This window comes from Oculina patagonica, chromosome 2, assembly GCF_052425735.1.
Source record: "Oculina patagonica isolate OP01 chromosome 2, crgOcupat, whole genome shotgun sequence".
Lineage (NCBI taxonomy): Eukaryota > Metazoa > Cnidaria > Anthozoa > Scleractinia > Oculinidae > Oculina > Oculina patagonica.
This window is the reverse complement of record NC_135759.1, coordinates 30,948,722-30,975,958: the sequence shown is the minus strand read 5'-3', so window position 1 is coordinate 30,975,958 and position 27,237 is coordinate 30,948,722. Positions and strand designations below refer to the sequence as shown.

Below are 27,237 nucleotides of genomic sequence, written 5' to 3'. Positions count from 1 at the left end.
CCCAAATGTTCAAGTAGTACCCTTCGGGGGCAGATGGGTTTCTTCTTCTGTCGACAGGTTATTGATTTACGGGTATGTTATTCAGTGAATGAATCTCTTTACGTGCGCAATCAGTACAATAACCACAGGAACAACATAGCATAACCGATATCCATCAAATGATAGCCTCACAACTCACAACTGAAATAGTTTAGAACTCTAGACTTTAAAGCCCTCCATGTGGTGGCCGCATGTAAATCAGTCTTCTCAAGAACCAAGCTTGCTACAAGTGTCACTTAGATACTCAAGAGAAGCGAGTGTCACCACTCGGTCCATCCTTGTGACTTTTAACAGCTCACTTGTTGATGTATCATGAAGACTGGCAGGATATACTTAACATACGTGACCCATCTCACGCTCATCCAAATACCTTGAATCATTTCTTATCGAAAATGCCATGCTAAAAATGGCATTCGTGCTCAAACGACGCGATAGATAAGGGAACAGAAAGCTATAAAAAATGAAACGGGCGGCATTCATGTGGAACCTGTATCTGCCCCTGATCATGTTCCAAATTTCAGACAAAGTGAGAACAATAGACACTCTCAACACATTGAGTTCACTCAATACTCGGGGCCAAAACTGGACGAATTCCACTATTCCAACTTAATCACTCAACGATTATGCAATTCACAGCAGAACGTGCCTTTTGTGCTATTAATGACAGTGTCCCCTCCCTTCACCACCCACGTACTAAAGACCAAGTCATTCGTTATTATAAACATCGAGATGAAATTGCTCCGGTGCAACTGCTTGCAAAGATTATTGAACTGAGATCAGAATACCGTATGTATCGCCTTTACTACACAGGGAAAACATTTCAGAAATGTTATGATTTAACTTTAAGGACCCTCTAAGCGCCATTTGTTTACAAATATGCCGTATTAAACAGATGCTTATATGTTACCGTAAAGGTGAGATGTAGTACCCCTCTTCTATAAGCTCCTCCTTATAAGCATGTATAGCTGACTCTTTTGAATGCGGCCGTCCATTAAAAACTAAAAGGTACCTTTTTTAATATGCCCCCACCAATTTCAATTAGAACTCCTGAAAATATTAAATTAAGAGATTTATTATATGGTAGGAAATCTTGAGTATTAAAGCCAGAAAAAGTGGTCTTTTTAATTTGAGTTTAACATGGTGGCACCTTACTCTTGCCTGTACTGAGCTCCCTTGGACTACAAGCTCGTTTTTAGTTTTCCTCGATAACCCCTCGGAAATGTGGAAATGAGCACGTCGAGCACCATGTAAACGTTATATCTCCATTGCAAGCTCGGTGCTCTCCCTTGAGCTTCCGCAATAAAATTAGCCTTCCTGATGTAGTACTAAATTGTTTGACGCACTTTTTTTAAGAAATGAGTTTAGGTGTTGAATGATTAGAGTAACATTTCCGTATCGCTATTCACCATATGGTCAATAAGTAGGAGTAATCAATTTAGCAAACAGATTCCACCTCAAGTGTTATTTGTTTACTTTATTGATTGATCTTTTCTTGTCTTTTCTTTATCGAATAATCTTGTTACAAAACTCAATTCTTAAAATACAGCATTTGTCTTCGACGCAGATGAAAAGGCAGTCTCTACTCCTCCATGCTTTCTTGCACGTTCGGAAAGATACCGGCTGTATCGATAACATTTATCAAATTAATGCTAATAACAGCAATATTAGTAATAACAGCAAGTGAAATAATTCATAACCGCAAAAAATGTACACAATACTTCGAACGCGACTTTGAGTTCGATGCTTAACGAGTTTGCCAAAGCAAAGCAGAAGGGTAAGGTCTCTGAAGAGTCCTTGGCCGGGAGGAAAAGCTGCGTCCAGCAGAGAAGCCTCGAATTGTCAGTGTAATTTGTCACAAGCATAAACTATCGACTTATATCGACCACTGATAAAAACGTTAAAAAAGGACAACTATCTTAAGTTTGTTTTAGCACCACACTGGTCCACACTTTGTCCCTCTGTCGCAAATCAGTGTAAATATCGAGCTGTTTAAAGGTAATCAGTGAAAGGAAATCTGCGAATAATGAATGCTTTTATGCCGACTTGTTGAAGTAATTTTAGACATCATTTCATTCATTACGTGACTGTCTAGCTCTGCCAAAATTTGAGCGTGAGATCTTCAAAACGTTATGTCAACAGTGTTTATAAATTCGTCTCCTTGCCGTCTTTTCCACTTTCTAGCCTTTTCAGAATCAAAGCAACGTCAATCACGCAGGTTTGACTGTGTTTCAGAGATGACCTCTGAGTTCGCTTTCGCAGCATTCTCTTAATAATGCTTCGGAAGTCAGGCTTAAAAAATGAGTAAATCACAGGATTGACCATAGACCCTAGTGCAACAGTAAAGAGTGAAATATCTATCAGCCACACTGGAGATAGCTTGTCCACCAAATCATAGTTATTGACTGCTGATATAACACTGGTCAGATAAATGACTGGCATCCAACTTAAGATAAAGGAAATTGCAATCAATGCAAACATTTTGGCAACTTTTGCCTCGGAGACCATGTCGTTTGAATTTTTTCTTCCTTTGTTTTTGTTCTCGTGATTGCGCCAGCTTAGGCTGCTTTCCCTTCGCAACCTTCTTACGATGATTCTTGCTCGATTAAAGATCTGGTAGTATGCCGTGCAGACAAAAATGTATGGCACAATAACGCCTAGACCTTGGAGCAAAAACATGTAGACTGTATGAGCTAGACCAGGTTTTGAGTTCCAAATAAGAGGGATGATCGAGATAAGTAGTGGAAGAACCCACGAGCCGACTATGAACTTGACGAAGTGTCTAGACATGGTAGCATAGTAAGTAAATGGCTTCACTATAGCCAGATATCTGTCAAGAGTCACAGCACACACATTGGCAACTCCAGTTAACAAAATTGCACCCACGACATATCCCGTCCCGGGGAATGTCGGTACGGTGATGTACAAAGGAAGGAGCAGCGCACCTGTGAGGATGTCCGACACTGCCAGAGACACAACAAATCCATTTGTGTAGGTCCGTAACTTTGTGTGCAAGTACACTAGCAGACACACACAGCTATTTGTGACCACGACTAAGAGTGACAGGCAGCCCAAAGGGATCGCGACTTCACTTGGTTGCATATTAAGTGTTCGATATTGTCTTCCTATTGCGAAGTTAAACTCGGTTTTATGACTTCAGGCGCTGTCTCTTCTTGATTGTTGGTTGACTGATACGTTGTAAATTGATCCGATTTTTATTATCGAGACACAGACGCCTTGAGGTAACGTGCCAAAAAGAAATTGAATTTAAGAGGTCCTCTGTATAGTGACGTTCAACGGAGAAGCGAGGTTGTATTTATAGTCGGATGAGCAGATCATTCTAAGCATTCTTCAAGCGGCCAGTTTGCGTGATATACAGGCCACATAGCTGATAAGCCAATACCAAGAAAAATCATTGTGATCGACTAAGAAAAAGCGATGAGTGAGCCGGAAAGATTTTTGCCCTTCAAGGTATCTCTATAAATCCATCAGTTTTCATTTCATCTGAGAAACCAATTTTACCATTTGCTGCGGGCCTCTGAAATTCTTGACAGAAGTTCAATTTTCCGTCTAATACTTTGAAAATAAACACGAAGTGCTACATTTTTGTGGAGGCTAATGGGTTTTTATGCTTATTATACAGTAAGTGGACATCCGATTCTTTCTCCCGTAGAGAGGTCAAATGTTTCCATGTAAACAGAAACGTTTCCCGACAATTGCATTCCTGCCGATAATGACAAAGGCAATGGCGAATGGTATATCATTAAAGACTACGTAATGTTACAGATTGAAACAAATTTGCCTATTTGCCGTGGACCACGCCTTATAACGGCCAAACCAAGGCCAAACTCCTTTTTAATAGCTCATGGGGAGCTATACGTGGTTTTCAGGGATCTCGCCTTTGCATAAGCACAATGAACCGTTGACATCATATGAGCTTAATACCGTGAAAATAAACACGAATAACCGTTTTGTATATGAAAAATATGTTTTGTGTTTATTAGAAATACAATTTTTAATTGGTCCGGTTGTTATCTTCCAATAAAAGGGTCATAAGTTCTGAATATGTCAAAGACAGTTCTCAAAAGAAGAAAAACACGCATGTCTTCATTTCTCATTTTTCTTAGCATACAAACCCTGGCTTTAAGTCAGACTAGCCTGACGATAACAGAGGTTATCTCTCAGTAATTGTCGATAATTTCTAAGTAGCGATTAAATCCTTATATACGTCTCTTCAATGAAGTATTGGATAATATTAGGTGCGACAGAGTAAATAAAAGATCGATGCAATGACTAAAAGAATTCTAAATACCTTATGTCAAATAACATCGAATATAATCTTGTCTCAAGTCAGCGATCGTTGTTACAGGAGACTTGGAGGCAAGAAGATAATTAATCCGCTTTGCTTAAATAATGATCATCCAATTAGCATTCAATTTCCGTTGCACGCATGGATATAGAGGTACACACAGATGAAAACATCACTGTATTCACTTACAAATTATCACTAGAGAGACTGCGGAAAAAATCGTAAATAAAAAAACTTAAAAAGAAAAACTAAAATGATGAATCAATGAGACAGCTAGTCGTACAAGACAAATGCGGTCCATGAGAGACGAAGATGATCAGCAGCTTAATTTTCCGAGATAAATCATATATTTCTTTGCATGGTTGTATCCTGTGAGACGGTCAAGTCGGTTTCAAATGAAACTGGCCATTGATGACCATTAATACCAATTGAAAACTCGAAGCCAAATGTATAGTTTAGTTGCAGAGTAGGAAACTAAAGAAAACTAAAATCATTATTTTCCTTGATGCCGTTCGTTTAAGAGGTATTCCAATTAAAAAAAGTAGAAAACACTTTCTGTGATCCAAAACAGTTAAAAAAAATTGCCGACGGCAAGTCCGACAGAACGAGAAGGTTCGTAGAGACATGACCCGTGACAAGTGTCTTCACAGCTGTTTTGTACACCAAACAAGGGTATCTCTATTACTCCATACTAAAAACACTGATAAAATAAATTAAACATCTCCTTTAGAAAATAGCCCAAAACCTCTCTGTTTGTATTAAGAAATGGTAAATGGCGCTGTTAGCCGTGGTCAACCACAGAGCCTATTTTAGCCTATTCTATACGACTGCAATATAAAACTGATATAGTAAGAAAATAAATAAAATAAAGAATATCAAAAAGTAGTGAAAGGATAAAAGTTTGGCGAAGACACTAGGACAGATAAGCTAAGACTGCAGTGATCGCAGTAAAGGATTAAGCAGCTTATTGATGCATCTAACGGTGCTGTTATAATGTCATTAGCAGTTTGAAGTCATCTGTTTGTTTACCGGATATGACTCACGTAAAGACAGCCTGAGATTTTGCTTGAATGGCAAGCAGTCAGTTAGAGAAATGATTTAAGAGAATATATAGGATGGAAAATGTGTCATGAAATGATTTCGTGTATCGTGCTTGAAAGATGTTTGATGTGAGTTAATGGGCAATACTAAATAGATATAGATAAAGAAATAGATATTGTCACGCAGAATAAAAGAAACATTTCCCATCTCTCAAATAATACTCCATGATCCTGGACACGATAAACACTCATACAGAAAACGAATTAAATACCAAAAACCCGATCAGATTTATACCCTCATTTTGTTCATTCATATGTTTACCGAGATGGAAACGTACGTGCTTTCAGTTTAGATTGATTTTGTTTCAAGCCACTTGAAAAACACCAAACCAAGATAACAAGGTGAATTTTTTCACAGAGGTCTCCTAAGCATTTCAAGTGGCCTGCGTTTTTCATTAATTCTCCGGGGGATTATAAATACAATCTATAAAATTCACTCAATTATCATCAAATACACTGTGTTTTTTCAAGTGAAACATTTTCCTGAGCTACTGCTAGGAATAATAGCTCTAAAAAGGTTTTTAATAACAAGGAATTTATGCGCCCTCTTACTTTCTCTCCTAGAGCAAGTTGTCGTAGCTTACGATTGCTAAATCCTCATGTCAAAACGTTTACAATACTAACGTTTTTTGTCTAAGTGTTCCATGCTAAAATGACTGTTACATTGTCCAGGTAGGTGTTGCCATGGTATGCCAAGATTCCATACTCTGAACACTACCTTTGTCAATTATACAAGTCATTCTCACTCAAAGTCAATGGCATAGTCAAGAGACCATGCATGGTTCGCGATCCTTGAGCCTTTGGCAGCTGTTTTTCACATTTCGTATGTGTTCATTTCTTCTGGTATTTGAATGAGACCTGCCTGTTTCACCGATATTTATAACACCAAGGACAATCGACACAAGGAATTTTGTAAACAGCAACATTTGAATACATTATTTTCTATTTTTTTGTAATCTATCACATTTATCGCCTCTTATCTTTTTAATCGACTTTTATCATTTTATTTTACCCGTCCAAGACCGTAGATCAAACAGTCGAAAGCTTGGGTGATTGTGAAGAACATTTTCCCATAACCGACTGTCAGTCAACTGTCGGCCGACAAGTCCGACAAGCCACCGACAGACGACCGACTGATTACCGATCATTCTTATGGTTCATAGTTTTAAAGAGAAATGCTGTAAGGGACGGACCATTATTTTCTTGGAGAGGGGGGGGGGGGGGTGAAAAATTTTCCTCTGCAAACTTTTTTTTAGTTTATGCACCTCTGCAAACATTTTTTTTAGAAATTCTTACTTTTTTTGTTATAAATCGTGTTTGCAAAAATTTTTTTTCTTCCAGGCCCTGCAAACAATATTTTTCAATATTTTTCATCCCCCCCCCCCTCCAAAAATAATAATGGTCCGTCCCTAAGCACGCGTCTGACCCCCTGGCAGTGTAGAGGCGTATTACGGCCGGGTACACGATGAAGGAGCAAGTCGACGAAGTGGCCTGATGAGGAAATATAAATATAGGACTTGGTCTGGTTGAGGGGACATTTCATGCGAGTGAACTGAGCACATTTTTATTAATTTTGTTTCCCAGAACGGACTTGCCCCCGCCCTGTTTTCATAACATGTTTCATACCAGTTTGACTCTAACTGATAAGCAGTGCCCTCGACAGAGATTTCAAAAGGCAATTAATTACTCATTCGCATGATAACAAACCAAAAGTTCTTCCTTATCTGTCGCTAATTTTCATTTTTTAAAAGAAAATTAATAAAAAAAAATTAAAAACACAAATTACAACGAAATATAACAATCGGTATGTAATAAAAGGAAGAAAGGATCTCAGCAGAACGGCAAACAACTCAACTCTGGGCATATTCCGAGAGATTCTGTAGTCACGTAAATGTTTTGCTCGATTTATTTTATTTTGTCTACCATTGGTATTGGACTTGTTAATAAAGGCCCCCCTTTTACTTCTGGTGGGTCTAATCAACCTTAACTATTAAAGGTGTTATGATATTACCGTATTTATTCGATTAAGCGCACTGGGCGCTTATTAAATTTTTGGACCTTGAGAGTAGGCGCTTATTGGCTGAGCGCTTATTGAATTTTCACTACTTTCAGCAAATAGTAAGTTCATTTTTGTAACGAAGCAATAAATAATAGCAAAACGTGAAGATGTACCAAAGCAGAATTTAGACTGTTCATTGAAAGTTTCTGCAAAAATACTAAGAAAACTCGGTCACAGGGGAGGTCTCTTAGTAGTACTTAGTCAATTTCAATATTCAATACTCCTCTTGTGCACTTCAGGTTTTTTTGTTGGGTGGGGGTAGGGCGGTTATTCGAGCCTGGTTGCTTATTAACTCTTCCTATTTTCAGGATGGGCGCTTATTCGAGGTTGGACGCTTAATCGAATAAATACGGTATATTCATGTAAACTGAATGATATGACAGGATTCAAGATCATTAAACGGCAAGGGTTATACTTTATCAATAGCATTTAAGCTAACATAATAGCCTTCGTGAAGATATGTGTGATTTCAAACCTGTACGGGAAAATGAGAAAGTTCGAACGTCGGTTTTTATGTCCTTACTTATTGTATTTCAGCCTTATTTTATTAAAAAATATCATAATCAATTTTAAATTGCTCATTTTTAGTTGTCTCGGCTCGTATATGGTAAAACAAAGTTAAACAAAGCGGCGAAGTGATGACTATTGGCGATGACATAAAATGTTACACATTTTAATTACTTTTGAGCGGATGTTTTTCTTTTTTTCGAATGTCAGTAAAAGCGTTTTCGTTGTCATGAATAGATCTTAAATTTTATGTTTAATTTTGGCTCAATCAGAAACTTGTAAGTGACAGGTTTTGTTGTGTTCCCGATGTGTCCACCAAGATGTTATATTAATTTTTTAATTCGATAAGTAGCCGATTCAAATTTCATTACGGTCAAATAAGTTATTTTATGAAGAAATGAAAAAGGTATCTTGCTAACTCGGCAATTATTTGCAGTGACAGATGGAGAAGTTTAACCGCTTTAATTAATCAATTTTAAACTAAAATTTGTTTAGAAATATTAAAATAAACATTTCCTCACGAAACCCTCACTATCATTTCGCACTAGATTTTGATTTTAGTTTTATAATTTGATTTCAAAATTATTAAGGAAAAGTTTCACCTCATCACCTTGCCAAGGATTTGTTAAAATATTTCACGAGTTAACCGAGACTAGCTACATTAAATTTTGCAATATTTTAAAACGTGACTAATAAAATTTCCATAAGGCGATATATCAAGCTATCAACTTCAGATGTTAGTTTCCCACAAACACTGAAAAATACAAAGAAATGAAAATGACATAATTCGAGTAGTCGTTTATATAATGATATAATTGTTTCTTTCTTGTTTTAATTGATTTTAGCTATCGCTAGCGTTTTAACGATTTTAACGCTGCATTCCAACTCAGTCAGAAAGTTTTAACGAGACTACCAAAGGCCATTTTAAGAAACATTGAAAAATAACATGTTCGCCATATTTAATATTACAATAGTGGTAGAAAATAGAAAAATAACGCATATTTCATTAGCTGGCGGCAAAATGGTCATCATAGTCCTGTTTTGTTTATTTTTTTCAGCTTAATATAATTCGTTTGTAAACAGAAGAAAATATTAATACGAAGACGCAAAAAGACACTTTCTCATCTTTTAGTGGTTTGTACACCTCAGAAGTTCAGTCGCCTGCAGTTATAAGCTTGGAAAGAGCTTGCGATCCTTTGCGCACATTTTTCAAAGTAGGTATTCCTATTAACCATCATATCACAACCACTCTACGTCATACCCAGAAACAGGTAGTTTTAAATCTTATGATTTTTTTGTAGCGTTGTAGGTCGGTTGGCAATTCAGATTAAGTAGTGTAATTTCCAACACGAATGTCGATTACTGCAGTTGTTTGTAGGTTTCCCTGATCGAGGGTAGTGCGTTTTAATGAATGGTACGGTTTAGTGGAGCTAAGCCTTTTATACTGCACCCTAAATAGCAAAAAGATTTTTACAGGGTATGAATTGCGAGGGTATATAATAGTGGGGTTGTTTGCAGGACGGGTAGTGCATTCTCACATGAAAATTAATTACAATAGGAAATCAAATGGGAAGCTAGAATTGTACATCAATAGTATTGCAAGGTTGCTTGTAAATTATTGTATTATTTCATGATGTCCGTTCCAAAAGGTTGTAAAGCTGGCCATGCTTCTAGGGTTCCAAAAAGGAAAACAAATTGAGGGTTCCTTGACACAGTTGTAGGGTAACGATTTCCAAGGAATGCATCAACCGCGGGGTTTGATCACTGCACTTTCTTGAAGGATTAGCTGTGCCTTCAACTGTCAAAAAAGCAATACTCATTGCCACTTTTTTAAGGAATGAATGAGAGGGTCTCTCAGTGTAGTCGTTTGCAGTTTTTTTCCCAACCGGGAAACAAGGCAAGGATGGCTTAGTCCTACCATGTCGAGTTTTGCCGTATCCAACACCTAGTCTCCGTAATCATAAAAACCTCATTCTCATTTTTGGATTTTTTTTGGTTTGGTGAATTTTACTACAGTCATGAAACCATATTCCAATAAAAGAAAATTATTTTTTTTATAGGTAGTGGCCAAGCCTCTCTGAGCAGTTTTGTTTGCTGGAGTGATTTTGGTCAATGCAATTTTCGGCGAGTCGAGGCAAGAAAACAAAATAAAAGGACTTCTAGCGGAACAAACTACAAGTTAATGGCTATTTATGGGTCGAAAATGAAAGAAATCGATTTTTCAAATTATGACACGAAATCAAGACTTTGCTCTGTTTTCCTGGCCGTCGCCCTTTTCTGAGTCTGCTCCAACTAGCAGACTCCCAGAGGGAAGGTGGCCGGAACGGAGCCCTTGAATCCTAAAAATTTCGCCGTGGAGCCGGGTTTTTTTTGCCTGGAGCCCTGGGTCCTTAAACTCCTTTAGGACCCTGCACATGGGAAGCAAATGTGAGGGACGCTTAATGCATTTGTTTGTGGGGTTGTAATATTTTGTGTCCATGAATGTCTGATACCGACCTGCAGGCGCCCTTAAATTTCTTTAAACATACATGACACAAATAAACCTCTCAACTCATTGGGATGTTTTGTCTCTGGTGATGGATAAAATATTTGTGGGCATGGACAAGTCCTATACTAATATGCTCTAGACTAATATCCAATGATATTTGCCAGGATTTCTTTAAGTCTACACGTTTACAACACTTTTTAATTATTGCCTGTAATTTCTTGTTGCAGATTCAGACATCAAAATGAAGCGGGTTATTTTTTGCCTTGCTATCATACTCTGTTTAATTGTATCATCTCATGCCGATTGTCAACGACGCCAAGTGAAATACTGCATATCTCAATATGTGCAAGAGTTGGACAGAATGCCAGATATCAGCTCTCACTGTCAACGTTTAACGGTAATTTAGTAGGCTTTGACCTGAAAGAATTGGTGTTTACACGTGTAAAATTCAATCGAATTACACGTTCAAAGAAAGCGTCGAGTGAAAATGCCTCACTGAAGGGTCAGCTCAGCTATGCAAAGTCCTCATAGCACGGATTAAAAAATGTTAAACCCAAGTTTCCAGGCATTGCACTTTAGTACGAATTAACAAATTGACAAAGCAACAATGTTTAACATTATTAACAATCTGTATGTCAGTTAACAGCCCGCTCCCCCCTTTCATTAAAAAAGGAGAGAGACCGAATTAATACAGAAGAAAAAATGCAAACATAAATTGTCGCGCGTTGGCGTGCATTGTCTCGAATTTTTTTATTGAGGAAAAAGTCTAGTCTTTGTAGGTATGTGTTCAAAGCTGGCATTATATATGCTGTTAAGCGTTCAGCGTGAAAGCGTTCTTGATTAATATTGGGAATTTCTTGACGCAGCACATAACTGATTCCATGTTCATTGTTTCAATTACAGGATGTGGTTCACTGCTTTTGGGCCGAGAACTCTGACTGTACATCGGGTGAAGTGATACGACGTTGGAGAGGATGGGTTTTAATGGTTGCTACGTTGGAGAAGTTTCTTGACATGTGTCCTATTGACGACCAACAGCTACAAAGGTTCTACAGCACGCTGCCTGACGACTGTAAGAGCTATTTTTCAAATAAATATATTAACGAACTCCGTCAATATGGACATGAGGTTTTAGCATGCAGAGACCAAAAGTCCGTAGAAGCTAAACTGGGTGTTCGTGGTCGCGGTAAAGTTGTATACTAAAAACGTGACCAATTTTCTTTTTTTTTTTCAAATTCTGTAGCCAGCGTAAGGTTGTTGCTTTGCTTTCTGTTATTGTTTTGAGATCTGAGATTGGTGGGCCAGTTAAACTCGTTCCCAAACAAAATTTTAAAGTTGCAGATTCGAGTTATGTCTAACCTGAGGACATCCGACTAACGAGAGAGAGATTCTTTGGTCCAATAAGAAACTTGAAAAAACTTGCCATTTTTTTTTTCAAGATGCGTTGTCCGTGACGTAGCTCCTTCAAAGACGTTTTATTTAAAAACGCTGGTTATTTTTATGCCATCTTGCTTTCGCGAGCCAAAGTTCATGGGAAGGCTCTGGTATGAAATAGAATTTGGAAATATCGTATATTTTGGTCTAAAGTTGAATGAGCGTCTTATAATACCCAGAAATCCATTTTGATAATTCTGTAAGTTTTTTTTTACACAGACTGAATATTTATTTTCATAGGCATGGGTCGCCAAAACTGTATGGCACGATCACACCTTAATAGCCTACCCAGCTTCAAGGAAAATACCACAAATTACGAGAAGTCCTCTCGGCACCACCCAAGCCCGCTCACTCCCTAGAAAACATACTAGGGCCTGTGACAGTTCCTTGTGCTTGTGTTATGTAAAATTTTCATTAATGTTTTTTTTTTTTTCATTCTATCTTTGACAACAGCAAAGCCTAAACGCATCTACGACCACTTGCGGACTACCAGTAAGTCAATAAAAAACGTTCACTGACTAAAAATATTAAAAATAATGAGCTTTCAAGAGTGCATTCCAACACTTACGCTGTACTTCCATTGATCAATGGTGTCACGAAACCACTAACAAGGATTCTTCGAAAGCACGACATTCAAGTTATTAATAAACCACACAAGACATTACAACAAGAATTTCCATCCCCTAAATTTAGACCACCAATTGAACAACAACCGAACGTGGTTTACAAAATCCCTTGTGCTGATTGTGATTGGTGCTATGTGGGTGAAACCGGCCGATGTTTTGAAACCCGCAAAAAAGAACATATCAGGAATGTAAAAACCTGTGCGAATGGCTCAAACATTGCGAAACATGCGTGTTCATTCGACCATCGCATAGACTTTGTGAACTCTAGTGTCATTGACAAAGGCTCTTTTCGAATTAGAAAAACTTTGGAGGCTTGGCACACCTCTGCTACTAAGCATGCTGACAATAATTCAAAGCCCATTCCGAGCCAATACTGTATTCTTTTTAAAAAATAGCCTCTTAATTAGCACATTTTTACTTCGCTTTTGTTTTTCATTATTTTCTTTTTATCTCACCTTTCTTGTATATATTTTATTCATTTTGTATTCAATTTTTATCCGTCGAAGGCTGTAGAGCGTCGACAGCCGAAAGCTCATTATTTTTAATATTTTTAGCCAGTGAATGTTATTTATTAATTTTTATTATGTCTCATCCTGGCTGCGCTTCAATCTTTACCAGTCAGTCATTAGTGTTGTGAAGCGTTAAATGGACATACAATTACTGATATACGATGGGATAAGAAAAGCGCAAATAAGATATTCACTTTTGAAACATTTCGTTCAGCTATTATTTAGAATCGACATCAAAAGCAAAAGGACAGTCCTCTTTCATTTATACTTCCTTGCATGTTTTTAATTTCTTGAACATGTAATATTCATTTCAATATTAAGGACTCGACGATTCCACATTATATTTATTAGGCATGTCTGAAGTCGACAAGAAGTGTGCAAAAACTCTTCACCTCAGTTGCAACTCAATGTTTGTTGACGCAGTCAAGGCTAACCGCCGCATCTGCGATGATGGCAGGGATTGGCTGGAATGCTACAATAACAGCGTCTGTGACCAACAATCGGCCATAGTTCGCTATGCCAAGTTCGTTGGCGAAGTGGTAAACAATCTAGTAGCTGACTGCGAGTCCTAATCGTGTGGATCGTTTGTTGTGACATGCTGATCGTTCAGCCAAATTAGATTTGTCAACGTTTTCTTGAAGCTAAATAAATGTGAAAGCTTGGGCGTATATATGCCTGTGTTACTGCTATTTCTGTATAATAAAGGGTCGCTCTTAAGGAGTTTGCATAGCAGCAAGAAACCGTAAGGATTGAAGCGTGTAACGTGCGTTCACAGCTTCCAAACCTGATTAATATGTACACAGATCACGCTTATTTAAACATGGGATTTACAGAGTGGCCGTACAAGCTTATCAGATATGTCCAGCATTGAACGCTAATGAGATGCACGTTTCTTATGCCAGGCATCACAAACCAAAACACACCAAAATCTGTTACAATGTCAAATAACACAGTCAAACATAAAGTACTCATTAAACAATACTTGCGTTCAATCCTGGACGGACATAAGTGTACGCATGGAAACGCAAGTTTGTTTGATCCCCGTAAGTTATGTGTCGTGTTCTCATCTGAAACTGACCGTTCAGATATTTCGTCATTGTGTCAAAATGGATTTCCTTAAAACTGTGAACACCATGTATTGCATTTAAAGTTATGTTTTGTTATGTTGCCTCCTGATAATGAACGGATTCAGTAAATCCCTCGCTTCAGTGTTATTTGGGTTAATTGCTGTTGTTACGTTTAAACAACATTTCACAATACGGTGTTCCACCTGTAAGCAGATCAATCTATTAAATGGTGCGGCTATGAGGAAGAAAAAAGCTGTTGCCGGAAATTTGGCACTAACAACTTGTCCCAAGAGAAGTTATCAAGGACACAAAAAAAAAAGTTTAAAAACCTTGTTCAGAATATTTAAAAATATGGTTTACAACTTCCAAAAGACAGTTACATGTTTGAATCCCTAAAGGTAAGAATTTGATTGAAGCCCTTTGCTATTTATTTGGGAAACCGTATCGTATATTAGGCAACGTGGGAGCCACGCGTTAGAAATTTCCTGAGATTGATCCGACACTACGTTTGGACAGTAAGCACGAAAAACCTTTGAATATTTTTAGTACATGGCACCTCCACAAGACGACAGCCAATAGCCTCTATGTGTGCCACGCATACTGGTCGAGAGGGATCCTATAAAGCGGCCTTCACAGGACAAACTCGAGTTGGGAAACTCGTGTTGGCAAACTTAAGTTGGTGTGTGGGAACGACACAAAAACGATTGGTAATCACGTTGGCGAGAGTAGAGACAAGTTCTTTTTATCGCCAACAGTTGGCCAACTTCTTTGCTGTTGTTGCGTCGTTCACACACCAACACGATTTGGCCATTAGTTTTTTGGGGTGAAGGCTACGTCATATTGAAAAGAATATCGATCAGGTTCTCCTTTCCTTTGTGAGGCCTCTTTTCTTCCCGTTCTCCTTTATCCTAGTTTTAGGGCACAATTGCAGGATAATGGCATGCAGACATAAAACCAAAAACAAACCAACCTATAAAGCAAATCACAATATACGGATTAAATTAACGTGTTTACATAGTTGTTGCCACCCAATTCAGACAGCGTGGTGATTCTATGGGGAGTTACAATTGTGCACTTTGTCACACGCAACTGAGTGCATGGGAGGGGATGTATGGGTGGCAACAAAGATGTAAACACGTGAGCCCAATTCGTCTATTACAACAATTACTCAATTGACCAATCTAAACGCAACGGCAAAGCATGGCACCAGTGCCAAGCGAGGAAAATCGTTCAACGCCAAGAAGGTACGATTGCTTAACCCTACAGTGCTCCAGATTGGTCGCAATTAAAGGCAGCTTTTTTGGTTCTCTGATTTGCCAGAGCAGGTTTCTAAGGCAAACACATGACTAATTTTGACAGTCAAACAAAGACCGACACATGACTATTTTCGACAGTCAATCAAAGACCGCTCTAAATGAAATGTGATATTGGTTGTGTAAGCAAGCTAAGGAAGAAAGAACTAGAAAAGCTGAAAGACCGTCACTCTCGACTCCCTTGTTGAATCAGCCGGCTCAGCCAAGAAATGTATGTTAAAAACTTAGTTTTTTCACATGCTTCATTAAACTGTGGGACATGTTTCCAAAGCGACAGGATCAACTGCTTACAATACTCAACACAACTTGTTTAGGGACGGACCCCCTTTTTTTGAAGGGGGCATCAAAAATCCTGAAACAAAATCGTTTGCAAAAGCAACAAAGCTCAAATAGATTGTTTGCAGACATCAAAAAACATTGTCTGCAGGAAGATGAAGCCGGCAAGAATTGTTTGCACAGACAACGACACTGAAAAAATTGTTTGTCTTGGAATTTGATCTTCTCCCTCCCCCTCCAAAAAATAATGGTCCATCCCTTAACAAAGTTAAAGCCTTCATATGCATGAGCATATACTGGCCCACGAATGCAGGGGCAGTCGCTTCATGTTACGAGTGTCCGGGATAGGAACACTGCTAATGTCCCTAGAAAGGTTGGCAGGTTTGCCCCCCGGCATTCTGTCAGGTTTTCGCAACCGTTTGGCCTGTATACCCATTTGTACTGTCGGGTGGAGAGTCAAGAACGCAACACATATTGAACCGCCCAGCTTTGGAACCCGGACTTTTCGATCCGGAGTTCAACACGCTAGATATTAAACTACCGATTCTTCCATATGTTTATCTTGGGCGTTCTTCAGTATTATTACGTGGGTCCAGTATTTGGTTTTGTTTCTCCATTGTTTTCCTATAAAATGGAGGCAAGACTCGTGTTTCCTGTTAGATAATAGGATCACTTATTATCCATATTAACTGGCTGATATACGTCAATATTTGCGTCCTTCTTCTTTGTTAACCAAAACAAAACATTTCTGTGGATGTTGTCTCATCTGGTCTGTGTTAGACAGATTGGTATGGCTCAATGTCGTAGCCATAGTAACCTAATCGTAGACTTCTTCATCAAGTCAGAACGAAAGTCTGTAGACTCGTTATCCTTTTCAGCTTTGGAACCTAATGAACAATCTAACATTTTTGTCCTCTTGTTCTGATCTCATTTGACGACCAGCCTTTTTTGGAATATGCATTTGCTTTGATGTTCTAGGAGCTTTCCCTAAACTTAGGAAAACTCGCGATAAAGTTAATTAACTGCAAATTGCGATAATTTAGGGCTCGAGACTAACGGTAGCTAACTAGCCACACGCTAGTAGAAATGCAGTTTAGGCAAGTAGGTTTTGGACTTTCACTAGCCAAAATGGCTGATAAGAATTTCAGGCATTTTAGTGGAAAGAAACTTCAAATTGAAGTTGACTCTGAGAGACCCGAGCTAACAAGTGCATATATGCTGTTGACATATATCAAAGAATATGGACAACCTGAAATTACCAAAAAGCAAACGAACAGTAACTTTTTTAGGCCTTTTCAGCGACCAGAGAGAAAAGTGACAGAAAACTGTTTCTGCCAAATATGTGAAATCAAACATACAGAACATAATTTCACCGTAACGTTGATCGGCCATTCATGGCCCTATATACATGGAAAGAGGAAGATCCTAGTTCCATGTCGGCAATAAGGCGTATTTGACGCAATGCGGTTCTGATGGATATTCGAGGGTATCAAAAAGGAAAACAGGAAAATACTGCAGCTGAAAGATAAAGATGAGAGACCAAGTGAAGACAGCAAATTACCTCCGCCGAAATATAAATGTCAGGTTTTACCATCAAGGGAGAAAGGCTTTCTGTGGATTGCATGCGTGCCAAGATGTTTGGATGTTCTGTATCAAATTTGCCGGATTCGTAATTTGTGTTTTTCTTTGGTAGCGATGTAATGTCAAGTTCAATTAGTCTCGAGGCCTGTTGAATATTAAGAAATTAGAACAAATTAGGATATTTAGCTAATTTATTCGTGTTTCCATTCAAAATGTTATATAAAAGACAATTTCCCTTTTAGACGAAACTTTATAGAACAAAATGGCAACTTTCTTTTCTTCCTCCGTTGAAGAAAACACGTTAATTAACCGTTTCTTTTCTCGAAATTGAGCATTTTTACACCTCTGACCAAACAAATGCATAAATTAACATCGCAAAAAAGTCGTCAGTGCTCTAGCACTTCATCGAGAGATGGGATCGGGTTTTTTTAATTATCCGGGGACTTAATGTATTAACTTAACGCTGCCAACTTGCTGCATCCGCCAGAATTAGTTTACCGGCAGAAACTGCCTAAAAAGAAACAATTTAACAACCACGTTTTGCCTCGTTTATTTACTAAAACGGAAGCTCAAAATATTTAATAATCATGTTTATTCAATGCAGCTGCTCTCTTTCACATTATCACTAATGTGTATATAAAAGATTTCCTTAAGTGAATGCGCTACCTTTGTGATCGGGATTTTGCAGTTCTCAAGCAGAAGAACGAACTTTTTGCAACTGGGACAGTTTAGTTTCGACGTAAGGTACAGTTGACCATATGCTTTACTTTAATCTAGCCAAGCGCAAGGTACATTTTGTTACTTCTTTGTCCTGGAACGCCTATAATAGTCTCAATAACGTTTAAGTTGTATTGTCTTCGTGCCGCCGAGAAAGAACCATAGTGGTCAATATGGTTTCGGCAACTCAGTTCTTCAGAGACCCTGAATTAAGCGATGCAGTGAGAGAATCTTTTTAAGAAAAGTAACAGATAGGTGGCGTTTTTTTGCGATTCATGATTTGTGTGGCTGCAGACTTGATAAATTGAAAATTTTAAAGATGGATTTCTTAGTTATGTTAGACCAGGACTAGTTGTTTGTTAAGCAGTGCAGTGGCTCACGTTCTCGAGATATATCTTCTGATCCGGGGGCAACCAACACACGTTTTGTACTGACAATCTCAGTTGTGTGTGGCAAGCATCATTTGAAACGGATTGTGATGTAATATTTTTTCCATTCTTCAAGGGCTGCAAGAGACAGGTATATAGCGCCATTAGGCTTTGGGAAATGGCATGTTATAAATTTGTTGGTTCTGGGCTCAGCTCTAAGTTCGTTTGTAAACATAATAAAAGAGAACAAGCCTTTAGAGAACCAAAAGTCCAAAATGAATGACCTGGACAATATTTTAATGCAGTAGGCACAGCTGACTTTAAAAAAAAAACGGCAGCATGAAATAAAATTTTACTCAGTTCCAAGATGTTTCCGTCTCACTAAGAGAAAAAGAAATTTTGCGGATTGTGAACAAACGATTCAATAGTCAGTGTAAACAATAGCCAAACCACGGCACAATAGCTAACCAACAACAATTTTTGCAAGATATAATCCCAAAATACAATTAGTGTGTGTTCGTATATCAAAAACTTTCTTGTTTTCTACTTGCAAGAAACGTTTTCTTAGATTTCACGTAGTGTTGCCATAACACTAGAATGGTGTCATAGGACTGCGTAGGACTCAGGTGCTTATTATTTTATTTCTTTCGAAAAGACAACTTTATTTCCTTATTTCCATAGACTGAAAGGAATTTCTCTCGTTTTTCTCAACGTCCAGTTGTGTTACGACAGCATTATGGCTTTATGGGTCACGGAAATCGGTTTAATTCACTCTTTTTGAAGGAAACAAAGCACTGAATACTGGGTACAAAGCTTTTAAACAATTCGCCCACGCTGGACATTAAAATGAATCTTTTATTTGCTTGCAAATTATTATTTTTAATTTTAATTTCATGATAGGAAATCTGCCCTTATTACGATTATTTGTTAAGTTTGGGTCCGTTGTATAGTCTCCTTCCTGGGTATAATATAATCAAACTATTTCAACAAATGAACTGCTAATCAGAGATTTATGCTCTTTCCCTACGATCAATTTTTGTTGTTGTTGGAATTTGGAAACACAAGACGTGTCATATATTGATTATTTCATAAACGGTAGTTCACTTTTACCGCCATTAATGAATGGGACAGTATTTAAACAAAGGTTCCTTTATTTATATGTTATTACTGATCAAATATAATTTCTCCTTTCTCCGGGTCCTAAAGCAGTTTTCAAATGAGTGTCGTAAAACCAAAACCAAAGTAATCACTCTAGCCAATCACAAAGAACACAGACAATCTAGTAAACCAATCAAAACTCAAAGCAAATACAAGCAGCCAGCACGAAGCGCGGGAAAACGTGCGTGAGCGAGTCATGATTGGTTCTGGTTTTACTTCTGATTGGTTGATAAAGTGGCGCGAGGGCTTTAAACCAATCACTTAGTGGTAGTAATGCAAACCAGTGCGAACGCGAATTACTTTCGACACTCAAGTGAAAACCGCTCTATAGCGCATGACGTATCTTGATAAATTTAGCCTTGATTTTTAAGTTTGTCAATCGCAGTCCATCTCAATCTTTCTCATTCACTGCCATCCTTCTTTCTTTTTTTTTAGTTTATTGTTATCTTTTCTTTGGTGTTTATCTAACTTGGTGAACCATTATTCCAAGGTTTCCTCTGATTATGAGATGATTTTATATATTACAAAAAATACTCACAGTGATATAGCCCTTTAAGAGAATTGGATAAATTATCTTTCACTTGGTGTTGAATTCCTGTATTCTTATGTCCTGGATCGATATCTGTGCTCAAAGCAGATCCATGTTATATGTTCGTGATGCGATGGAGCAGTTTCTATGACTGGGGATTCTCGATTGCCGTTTTGTTCAGCATCTCATCAGCTAAATACAGAACGTTTGCTCTGATAGTTAAGAACGTATTGGGATACATTTTAAGCCAATAACAGAACTTCGTTTACAACTAGCTAAAGTAGTTTAGAATTTAAGGGTGATTAGAGGAGGGTTTTGGTCATGAAATGTTGTCATAAGTGGCTTGACAGCTGAGTGGCGAAACGCTTTAATCTTATTCGATTGACGTTTTTGTCATAAAATTGTGTTTCTTGTTGCGCTGTCTGTATTTGCTGTAGGTTTCTGATTACTCACTTTCTTTTTGATAAGGTTTTGGGGATCATTATCCTTGCAGATGACCGATAGTTTGGCTTCACTGTTCCGCTATTTGTGCGTCGGTTGACATGAATGCATTAGCGTAGCATTTTAAGAAAAAATTTTACCAGTATTTTGTGCAGCGAGTTGCATGGTCAGGATTGTCATGAAACTTCCTGATAGAAAACTTGAGAGCTCTAAGGCTTATTTGCTAAAGTTTAGGAGAAATCTGTCGTCGAGTTTTAAAATAATGGACATTTTTGGTAAAAACTAGATTTTGAAAATATCGAATTCCATTTTCCGTAAATTCGAACATTTTTCACTCAGGACGCAAAAGTTCGAAGAAATCGGTGAAATTTTTCTTTCCAAAAAGCGCGATTCAAAAATGCAATCATCGCGTAAATAAATAGGTTCGGGCCACCTTAATTGGTTGAAAGGCCACCATGTCACCTTCAACAACCCTGCTTTCCACAAATAATGGTTTGCTGATGTACATATAATATTAGTAAAGTGCGCAGTATTTTATACAGTGTATCCCGCTGTACAAACATTAATACAAAAATTGCTGTTATTTAATAAAATATGTAAATACAACCTCACTGCCCGAATGAAAAAACTTCTTTTTGCAAATTATCGTGTTTGTAGTTTAGAACTCAACCTCGTCTAATACACGAAATTGCTGAATGGTAAGTCTTGGACAATTAACCTAGCTGTTCTCCTACATATTTTCTCCACAGGTCAATGAATTCCAAGTCATCGGGGTTGAGTGAACGGGTTACAAGATTGTCTAGCATTAATTTGTCCTTTTGTATTCCCACAGTTTACCAAGAGAGCCATCATGAATATAGCGAGGTCAACTGGCGTGCTTTTACTGGTTGTTGTCTCGTTCAGTTTGTTTTCTGCCGGAGGAGCGAAGAAATGCGGCGAAACCCAATTGCTTCAGGGATGTATTTCTCAGTACAAAGCACTTCTCAAACGCAAACCAAGCCCTGAACAACATTGCTCACGGCTTCAGGTAAATAAAGTAAAATTACAAAGACTAAGGTTTTCGTTAGTTTGTTCTATGTGTGTTATTTCGTCCACACGCTGATGTAAATTTAGCTTTGCATGAAGGAGCAAGGTGATCGGTTTTTGCTTATCTTTGACCCGTATGAGTTTTGTTGCTTTTTCTCATCTTTCCCTGTCGTTTTATTCACCCTTTCCCCCCTCTCCCTTCCACCACAACTTCTACCCTCCAAAAATGACTTTCATGTTCCACCTCTATGGGATATAGATTATTCTCATGAAAACAAGACGCTCTACCGCAAATACAGAGTAAATAAATTAAGTTCTGTCTCTTGGTCTTCTTGGGAACTTACTGCGAACTTCTTATTGAATCACAGGATGTTGTATCGTGCTTTGCTAAGGATCCTTCTTGCAAAGGGGAATCAATAAACCGTTTCCGCTTCTGGATTTTGCAAGTAGCAATGCTAGAAGCCAAGCTAAACATCTGCCCACAAGTGGACTTCAAAAGCCTGAAGGATTCCATCGAAAACACAGGTAAGTACAATGCACAATGCTATTGTCGTGCAGTATTCTAGAAGTTACTATGATTTAGACCATCATTACAGTTGTCGGCGTCATCTTTAGATGGCCAGTTGTCGGCATTATTTTACCTGTCCTTTCACGTTAGTAGTACATGAGGTCGTTTTCAGGTGCAAGTAAATTTGCATGGTTGATACACTGGGTGAAAGGTGTATTTGCACTGTTGCTCCTTTTAAAAGATTGAGGACTCCATATTGGTGATGGGACCACCATTTCAAAGCTAAGTGGTCATCTAATCCACGTGACATCTCAACCTTTTTCACATGTTACAGCAAAAGCATCACCATAGTTCTTATTTGATTGCCTGAGTGTTCACTTCGGCAGGGAGATTGAATCCCTGATCTTTGGTTTTGCAACTGCAAGGCTATATCCTCCTGCTTTAACAAGCAGGCAGTAAAAGAAATACTGACACTGACACTGGAGTTTTATCAATGGATACAATTCCAGCCTTGGTAGTAAACCCGGGGAGGGGGGGGACTCCCACATGAAACGGACGGGGATGCTCGTCGGAAATTTTGAAAAGAACCCCTAAAAGAGACCAATCTGGGTGTGGCTCAAGCTTTTCTTGACCCCTAAAAGATACCAAAAAACTAAGAATGGAGTTTATATTTGTATATTTCTTCGTGTGTAACCCTAAACGAGACCATTATGGCTAAAATATTGGCGTTTTGGGCGTTTTTCCCGGAACACCCTAAGCGAGACCAAAAATCCGAAATTTACACCCCTAAGCGAGACGACGAGCATCCCCGTCACTTTCATATGCGAATCCCTCCCCCCCCCGGGGGTAGTAAATTTGTCCATGCCGGGAAGGCTTTATAGGCAATACGTTTCAGCCATAAACTCATTACAATATCAGTCTTCTAATTTAGATCAAATTTTTATACACAGATGTTGCCGATGAGTACGTATTGGTAGAAGACTATGGTAAGAAATTTGCAATCATGATGAGACAATGGAAGGGTAGTTAGAAACTGACAGTGAATTAACAAAGGCATGAATGTACAGTATTTAAAAATCACTGGTCCCTTTACTGCAATCCTCTGTTCGCTTATTTTTCAAGTAAAGGAAATTTATTTCACAGTTGAGGGAGTGGATTGACCAGATTTGACTTGGCGCGTCAGTGGGAATCAAAAGAAGGAAAAAAACTTACTATCTCTGAAGATTATCTTTTAATGTGGAGGATTTCTTTCAAGACTGGAGTCGTGATCGAAAATGTGTTGCCTGTCTAACATATCGGACTATGCGTGTGAATTGTTTTGGGTGTTGCACAAAATAAAATGAAAATTGGACACAAAAATGTGAAATTCTAATATAAACCAAGGCTAAATAAATATAACGACAAAGAGGAGTGTTTGTTTAAAATATTCCTTTTTCTTTTGTTTTTAAGACCAAGGAGACCCCTTCATCTCGTGTGCTGCCCAAGTTCATGTCATATGCAGTCAAAAGTTCATAGACTTGGCGAAAAAAAACCAACGCATTTGTGGAGATGCGATCCAGTGGTTTGCATGCTACACGAAAACATCCGACGAAAAGAGCTGCAACTCGCCGACCATTAAACAATACGCAGAATTTGTAGAAAAGATTGGGGTTAAACTTGTAAGTGATGCCTTGTTTGCAAAGTCATGTAAAAACGAGCTGTAAACACACTTGCTGTTGTCTTCTAAATACATGTTGGACGAACAAAGTTATGTCATTAAAAGGAATAAAAATTAGCCTGAACAGCTTGTCTCATATTAAATAATATTTGCTTCTGTCCTTAATTTGTTGTTCTCGTTGTTGCTGTTGTTGTTGTTGTTGTTTATATATTCGTGTTCTATATAGCAAACTTATAAGTTTGCGAAACAATAGGTAAACAACGCCAAAAATTCCCCTTGTCCTAAAACAAAAGCAGCTACTCAACTAAGCATATTGGACACAACCTTAGCTGACCTTCTATTATATAGTTTCCTTCGCAGCCGTTGCTTGGGCTCGTAACGACTGCGAAGGAAACTATATAACATATGGCGATTGTATTGTCTTGATACTGCATGATTGATTGTTGGATGCAGACAGTCATTGTGAAATGTAATGTTGGGCCACGCAGCAAGAAGTATACTGATACTTTTGGTATCAGTGCCGCGTGGCGCAACATCGCATTTCGCAACTGTACTGAATTACCACCTTAATTACCCATGACCTGCTTCCGTCTGGCCTCGTAGCTCAGTCGGTAAAACAATGGTGCGGAGGTGGTGGGTTCGAATCCTACCGCGGTCAAAGATAGGTCTTTTTTAAAAGGTGCTAAGGTGTTATCCAGGCCAGTCATTTCTCTGCGTTGGATGTTTCTCTGAATGTTCAGTTCATGTTCTGTTGTTGTTTCTCTGCGTTGAACGTTAAAGATGGCAAAACTGGCTCCTTTCTCAAACATTTTTATTCGTGAGTGATCTATAAGAAAAACACTAATATTAAGTCCTACTGAAAGAGAAAAATCGCACCCAATTCAGTGTTCGGAAATCGCTAAAACCATTTACGGCGGCTTTTTCCTATAAAGTGCTTATCAAAGATAGAAAAAACTAATGAATTTTTTTTTTTCCTCATTAGTCTTTTAAAAAGAACGGTGAGTTATCCAATCAATAAATTTTGAATATTTGCAATACGAGAAGGGCTGAACAATAAGTTCCATACAAAATGTAAGAGCTGTGATAGTAAGTGGTTGCAAAGTAGGAATTTTGCCTGCATGATGGGCACCATTAAAAATAAGAGGTTTTCTCGAAAGATCGGGCCCTCCCATTTCATTATGCTTTTTTGTTATGATTTGAGCACAAGCCACAAGCTGGGAAAACAGCGTAGGTGATAGGAAGTGAAACTTGGTGATAGGATGTGAAAGCGGTTGACTCTCTGCTTCATTTCTTAGATTGGCAGGAGAATACCTTGTTTCAGTAGTGTTTCTATCTTCACCGATGCTTTGTTTTTCGCCTTCACAAAATGCATTAGACTTCCTATTCATTATATCTTTACTGCTGGGAATCAAAGTTTCAATCTCTCCACAAAAAAGCCGACAAAAAGGCACAAGTTCAAGGGATTGGTGGTGTGCAACTAGATTTCGAGAATAGAGATTAATGATTTAACCGTTCAAGAAATTCACGACTACTAGGGGCAGATGTTTCGGGGTGAACATTTATCAGTGAGCGTCAGTAACCCCATTCCTTATGAATGTCTAAACCCAGATTTGGCTATTTTATTTTTTATCTGAAGTGAAAACATAATCACGACGTTTGTGAAAAACATAGGAACAAGGACGACGGTGCATGGCGGTGAGCGTACGTTGACGGAAATGTTTACACAGCATGTTTGACATTTTGTACGTCAAAGCCAAACTAAATAAATCATATAAAAAAATCATAAAGATTTTAAAAACTTCTCACAACACGTTTCCTTTCTTAAAGTGAAAAATAATAATAATGTGGCCCTAAGTTTAACTGAAGAAATTAGTTTAACTTAAACAGTTAAATTTGATTGGCAGTTTAATAATCACGATTTACATATGTTTCATTCTTCTTGAGTTTTTATAACCACTTTATGGTACCCTCATGAATAGTCAACATGCAGTAAGTAAACAAACCGGTAGTCTCTTTGACAAACTATCGTATCTTTCAAACCCTTACGTCCTCACAGTTGTTAACAAAACTTACGCAAGTTTCAAAATCTGTGTCTAAAATGTCATTCTTTTGACGCCGACACTTCTTTGACGGACGCGTGGGGTTCATTCCTATCGATAGAACTTAATTTTGAGAATTATTTCTTGCTTTTCTTGGCACTTATTGACAACTCTTTGGTATGAATAAAAAATTTTCTACTGGCTCAAAACATTTGCCTCTATCTTTCCGGCTTCACAGCAAGTGTTATTCACTCCGCCCAAGGTTAGGGCTGCATTTTTACCGCTGGGAGGAAATTTTGCGTAAATTGTATTTTTTATAACTAAATGAAATAACTTTAAATTTAAATAGCTATAACTTTGGCTTGGAATTATCTTGATGCATGCGACCTCTTGATGCTGAATAAATTGAGTTTTCAATAATTATTATGTAATTCTACAACAAGAAGTCATCTTACGAATACCACAAGGAATTCAACCTTGCCGAACAAAAGAGAACGTATCCTTATCCACTAATAGGTATTACACAAGATCAGAAATCATTCAATGCCAAAAACAGTCGATAGTACTGTAAAATATCTAAAAATGGCTGAAAAAGATTGCACAGTATACTCAGGATCAAAAGAGTGAATATTTGCTATGCAAAAATAAACATGATATAACACACGAACATACATACAAAAAGAAAAAAACAACAAGGCAACTAAAACCAAATAGGTTTAAAACCCGGTTTTACTACCATCCATGGACGTGTTTCGGTCAAATAACGCTATACTATACGTATGCATAAAAACTAACAAGTCTTTTTGTTTTCGGGGTGTATTTCATGGTTAGTGTGAAGAGTAACTGTGAAATAAATTAAATGCGAGAGCCATTTTTCGCACAGATTGTTATACATATCATTTGGCAATAAATTAATTATAGCTGATAGTCTTATTTCACAAATAATATACTATACAGAAATTGCATACAATGTAGAAATAATATACAATATATACATCTAATGCGATGATTATTTTGGGCTATTTCATGACGCAAACGTTTGTGTTTATGCCACGATATATCATATGATTCTTTACTATGAATATTGCACATCTTAATAAATAGATTCAAATGATACTTTTAATCTTGTGCAAAGTCAACATCTTATATCAAGTGGGAAATGTTTGTAGTAGTTTGTGATTGTTAATTTTTTTCTCAAAATGACTATTTCGCAGTGTTGTATGTGAGGGTTTAAGGGAAGTCGTCTTTGATTTTGTAGACAGATGTATATGCACGTCACGTAATCAAAATCTAAATGTGTGATTACTGTCTTTACCAATTCATGAGTTAGGTAAAAAAGCACAGCGGTTTTTTCCTTGGAAAAATATAACTGAATGACGCAGTGGAAAGGTTTTCTTCAGTTTCGTCTGTCTTGTTAATCTTAATTTGTTTTATGTAGATAGGAAGATAATGTTTCTTCTATCCCCAAACTGGCTAGTTCTTGATACTG

At 37.8% G+C, this 27,237-nt stretch overlaps 3 protein-coding genes across 5 annotated transcripts; 2 read left to right on the top strand and 1 right to left on the bottom strand.

The window, feature by feature from the left end:
- Window positions 1–1,520: 1,520 nt before the first annotated feature.
- On the bottom strand, window positions 1,521–3,879 carry LOC144644097 (octopamine receptor beta-2R-like). The gene has a single exon (XM_078503515.1). The coding sequence runs from the start codon at window positions 3,136–3,138 to the stop codon at window positions 2,182–2,184; it is 957 nt and encodes a 318-aa protein (XP_078359641.1). The 5' UTR covers window positions 3,139–3,879; the 3' UTR covers window positions 1,521–2,181.
- Window positions 3,880–9,109: 5,230 nt separating this feature from the next.
- Window positions 9,110–13,738, top strand: LOC144644117 (uncharacterized). 2 transcript variants are annotated; one of them, XM_078503536.1, is made up of 5 exons: window positions 9,110–9,225; window positions 10,727–10,896; window positions 11,403–11,571; window positions 12,387–12,425; window positions 13,420–13,738. In XM_078503536.1, exons 2-5 carry the CDS (start codon window positions 10,741–10,743, stop codon window positions 13,638–13,640), a joined length of 585 nt encoding a protein of 194 aa, XP_078359662.1. In that variant the 5' UTR covers window positions 9,110–9,225; window positions 10,727–10,740; the 3' UTR covers window positions 13,641–13,738. The 2 variants fall into 2 exon arrangements, with proteins under 2 accessions (XP_078359662.1, XP_078359663.1); XM_078503537.1 differs by having other exon boundaries at window positions 9,162–9,282.
- Window positions 13,739–17,953: 4,215 nt separating this feature from the next.
- Window positions 17,954–23,833, top strand: LOC144641972 (uncharacterized). Of its 2 annotated transcripts, none has more exons than XM_078500982.1 (5): window positions 17,954–18,049; window positions 21,351–21,545; window positions 21,913–22,069; window positions 23,003–23,038; window positions 23,502–23,833. In XM_078500982.1, exons 2-5 carry the CDS (start codon window positions 21,369–21,371, stop codon window positions 23,753–23,755), a joined length of 624 nt encoding a protein of 207 aa, XP_078357108.1. In that variant the 5' UTR covers window positions 17,954–18,049; window positions 21,351–21,368; the 3' UTR covers window positions 23,756–23,833. The 2 variants fall into 2 exon arrangements, with proteins under 2 accessions (XP_078357108.1, XP_078357107.1); XM_078500981.1 differs by lacking the exon at window positions 17,954–18,049 and adding an exon at window positions 21,126–21,216.
- The last annotated feature ends 3,404 nt before the right edge of the window (window positions 23,834–27,237 follow it).

Bases quoted from the DNA above. Each gene is read 5' to 3' on its own strand.
- LOC144644097 (XM_078503515.1), bottom strand. From the start codon at position 3,138: ATGCAACCAAGTGAAGTCGCGATCCCTTTGGGCTGCCTGTCACTCTTA.
- LOC144644117 (XM_078503536.1), top strand. From the start codon at position 10,741: ATGAAGCGGGTTATTTTTTGCCTTGCTATCATACTCTGTTTAATTGTA. The intron at 11,572-12,386 runs GTAAGAGCTATT...CTTTGACAACAG, and splicing joins CAGCACGCTGCCTGACGACT to CAAAGCCTAAACGCATCTAC. The intron at 12,426-13,419 runs GTAAGTCAATAA...TATATTTATTAG, and splicing joins CGACCACTTGCGGACTACCA to GCATGTCTGAAGTCGACAAG.
- LOC144641972 (XM_078500981.1), top strand. The intron at 21,546-21,912 runs GTAAATAAAGTA...ATTGAATCACAG, and splicing joins AACATTGCTCACGGCTTCAG to GATGTTGTATCGTGCTTTGC. The intron at 22,070-23,002 runs GTAAGTACAATG...TTTTATACACAG, and splicing joins GGATTCCATCGAAAACACAG to ATGTTGCCGATGAGTACGTA.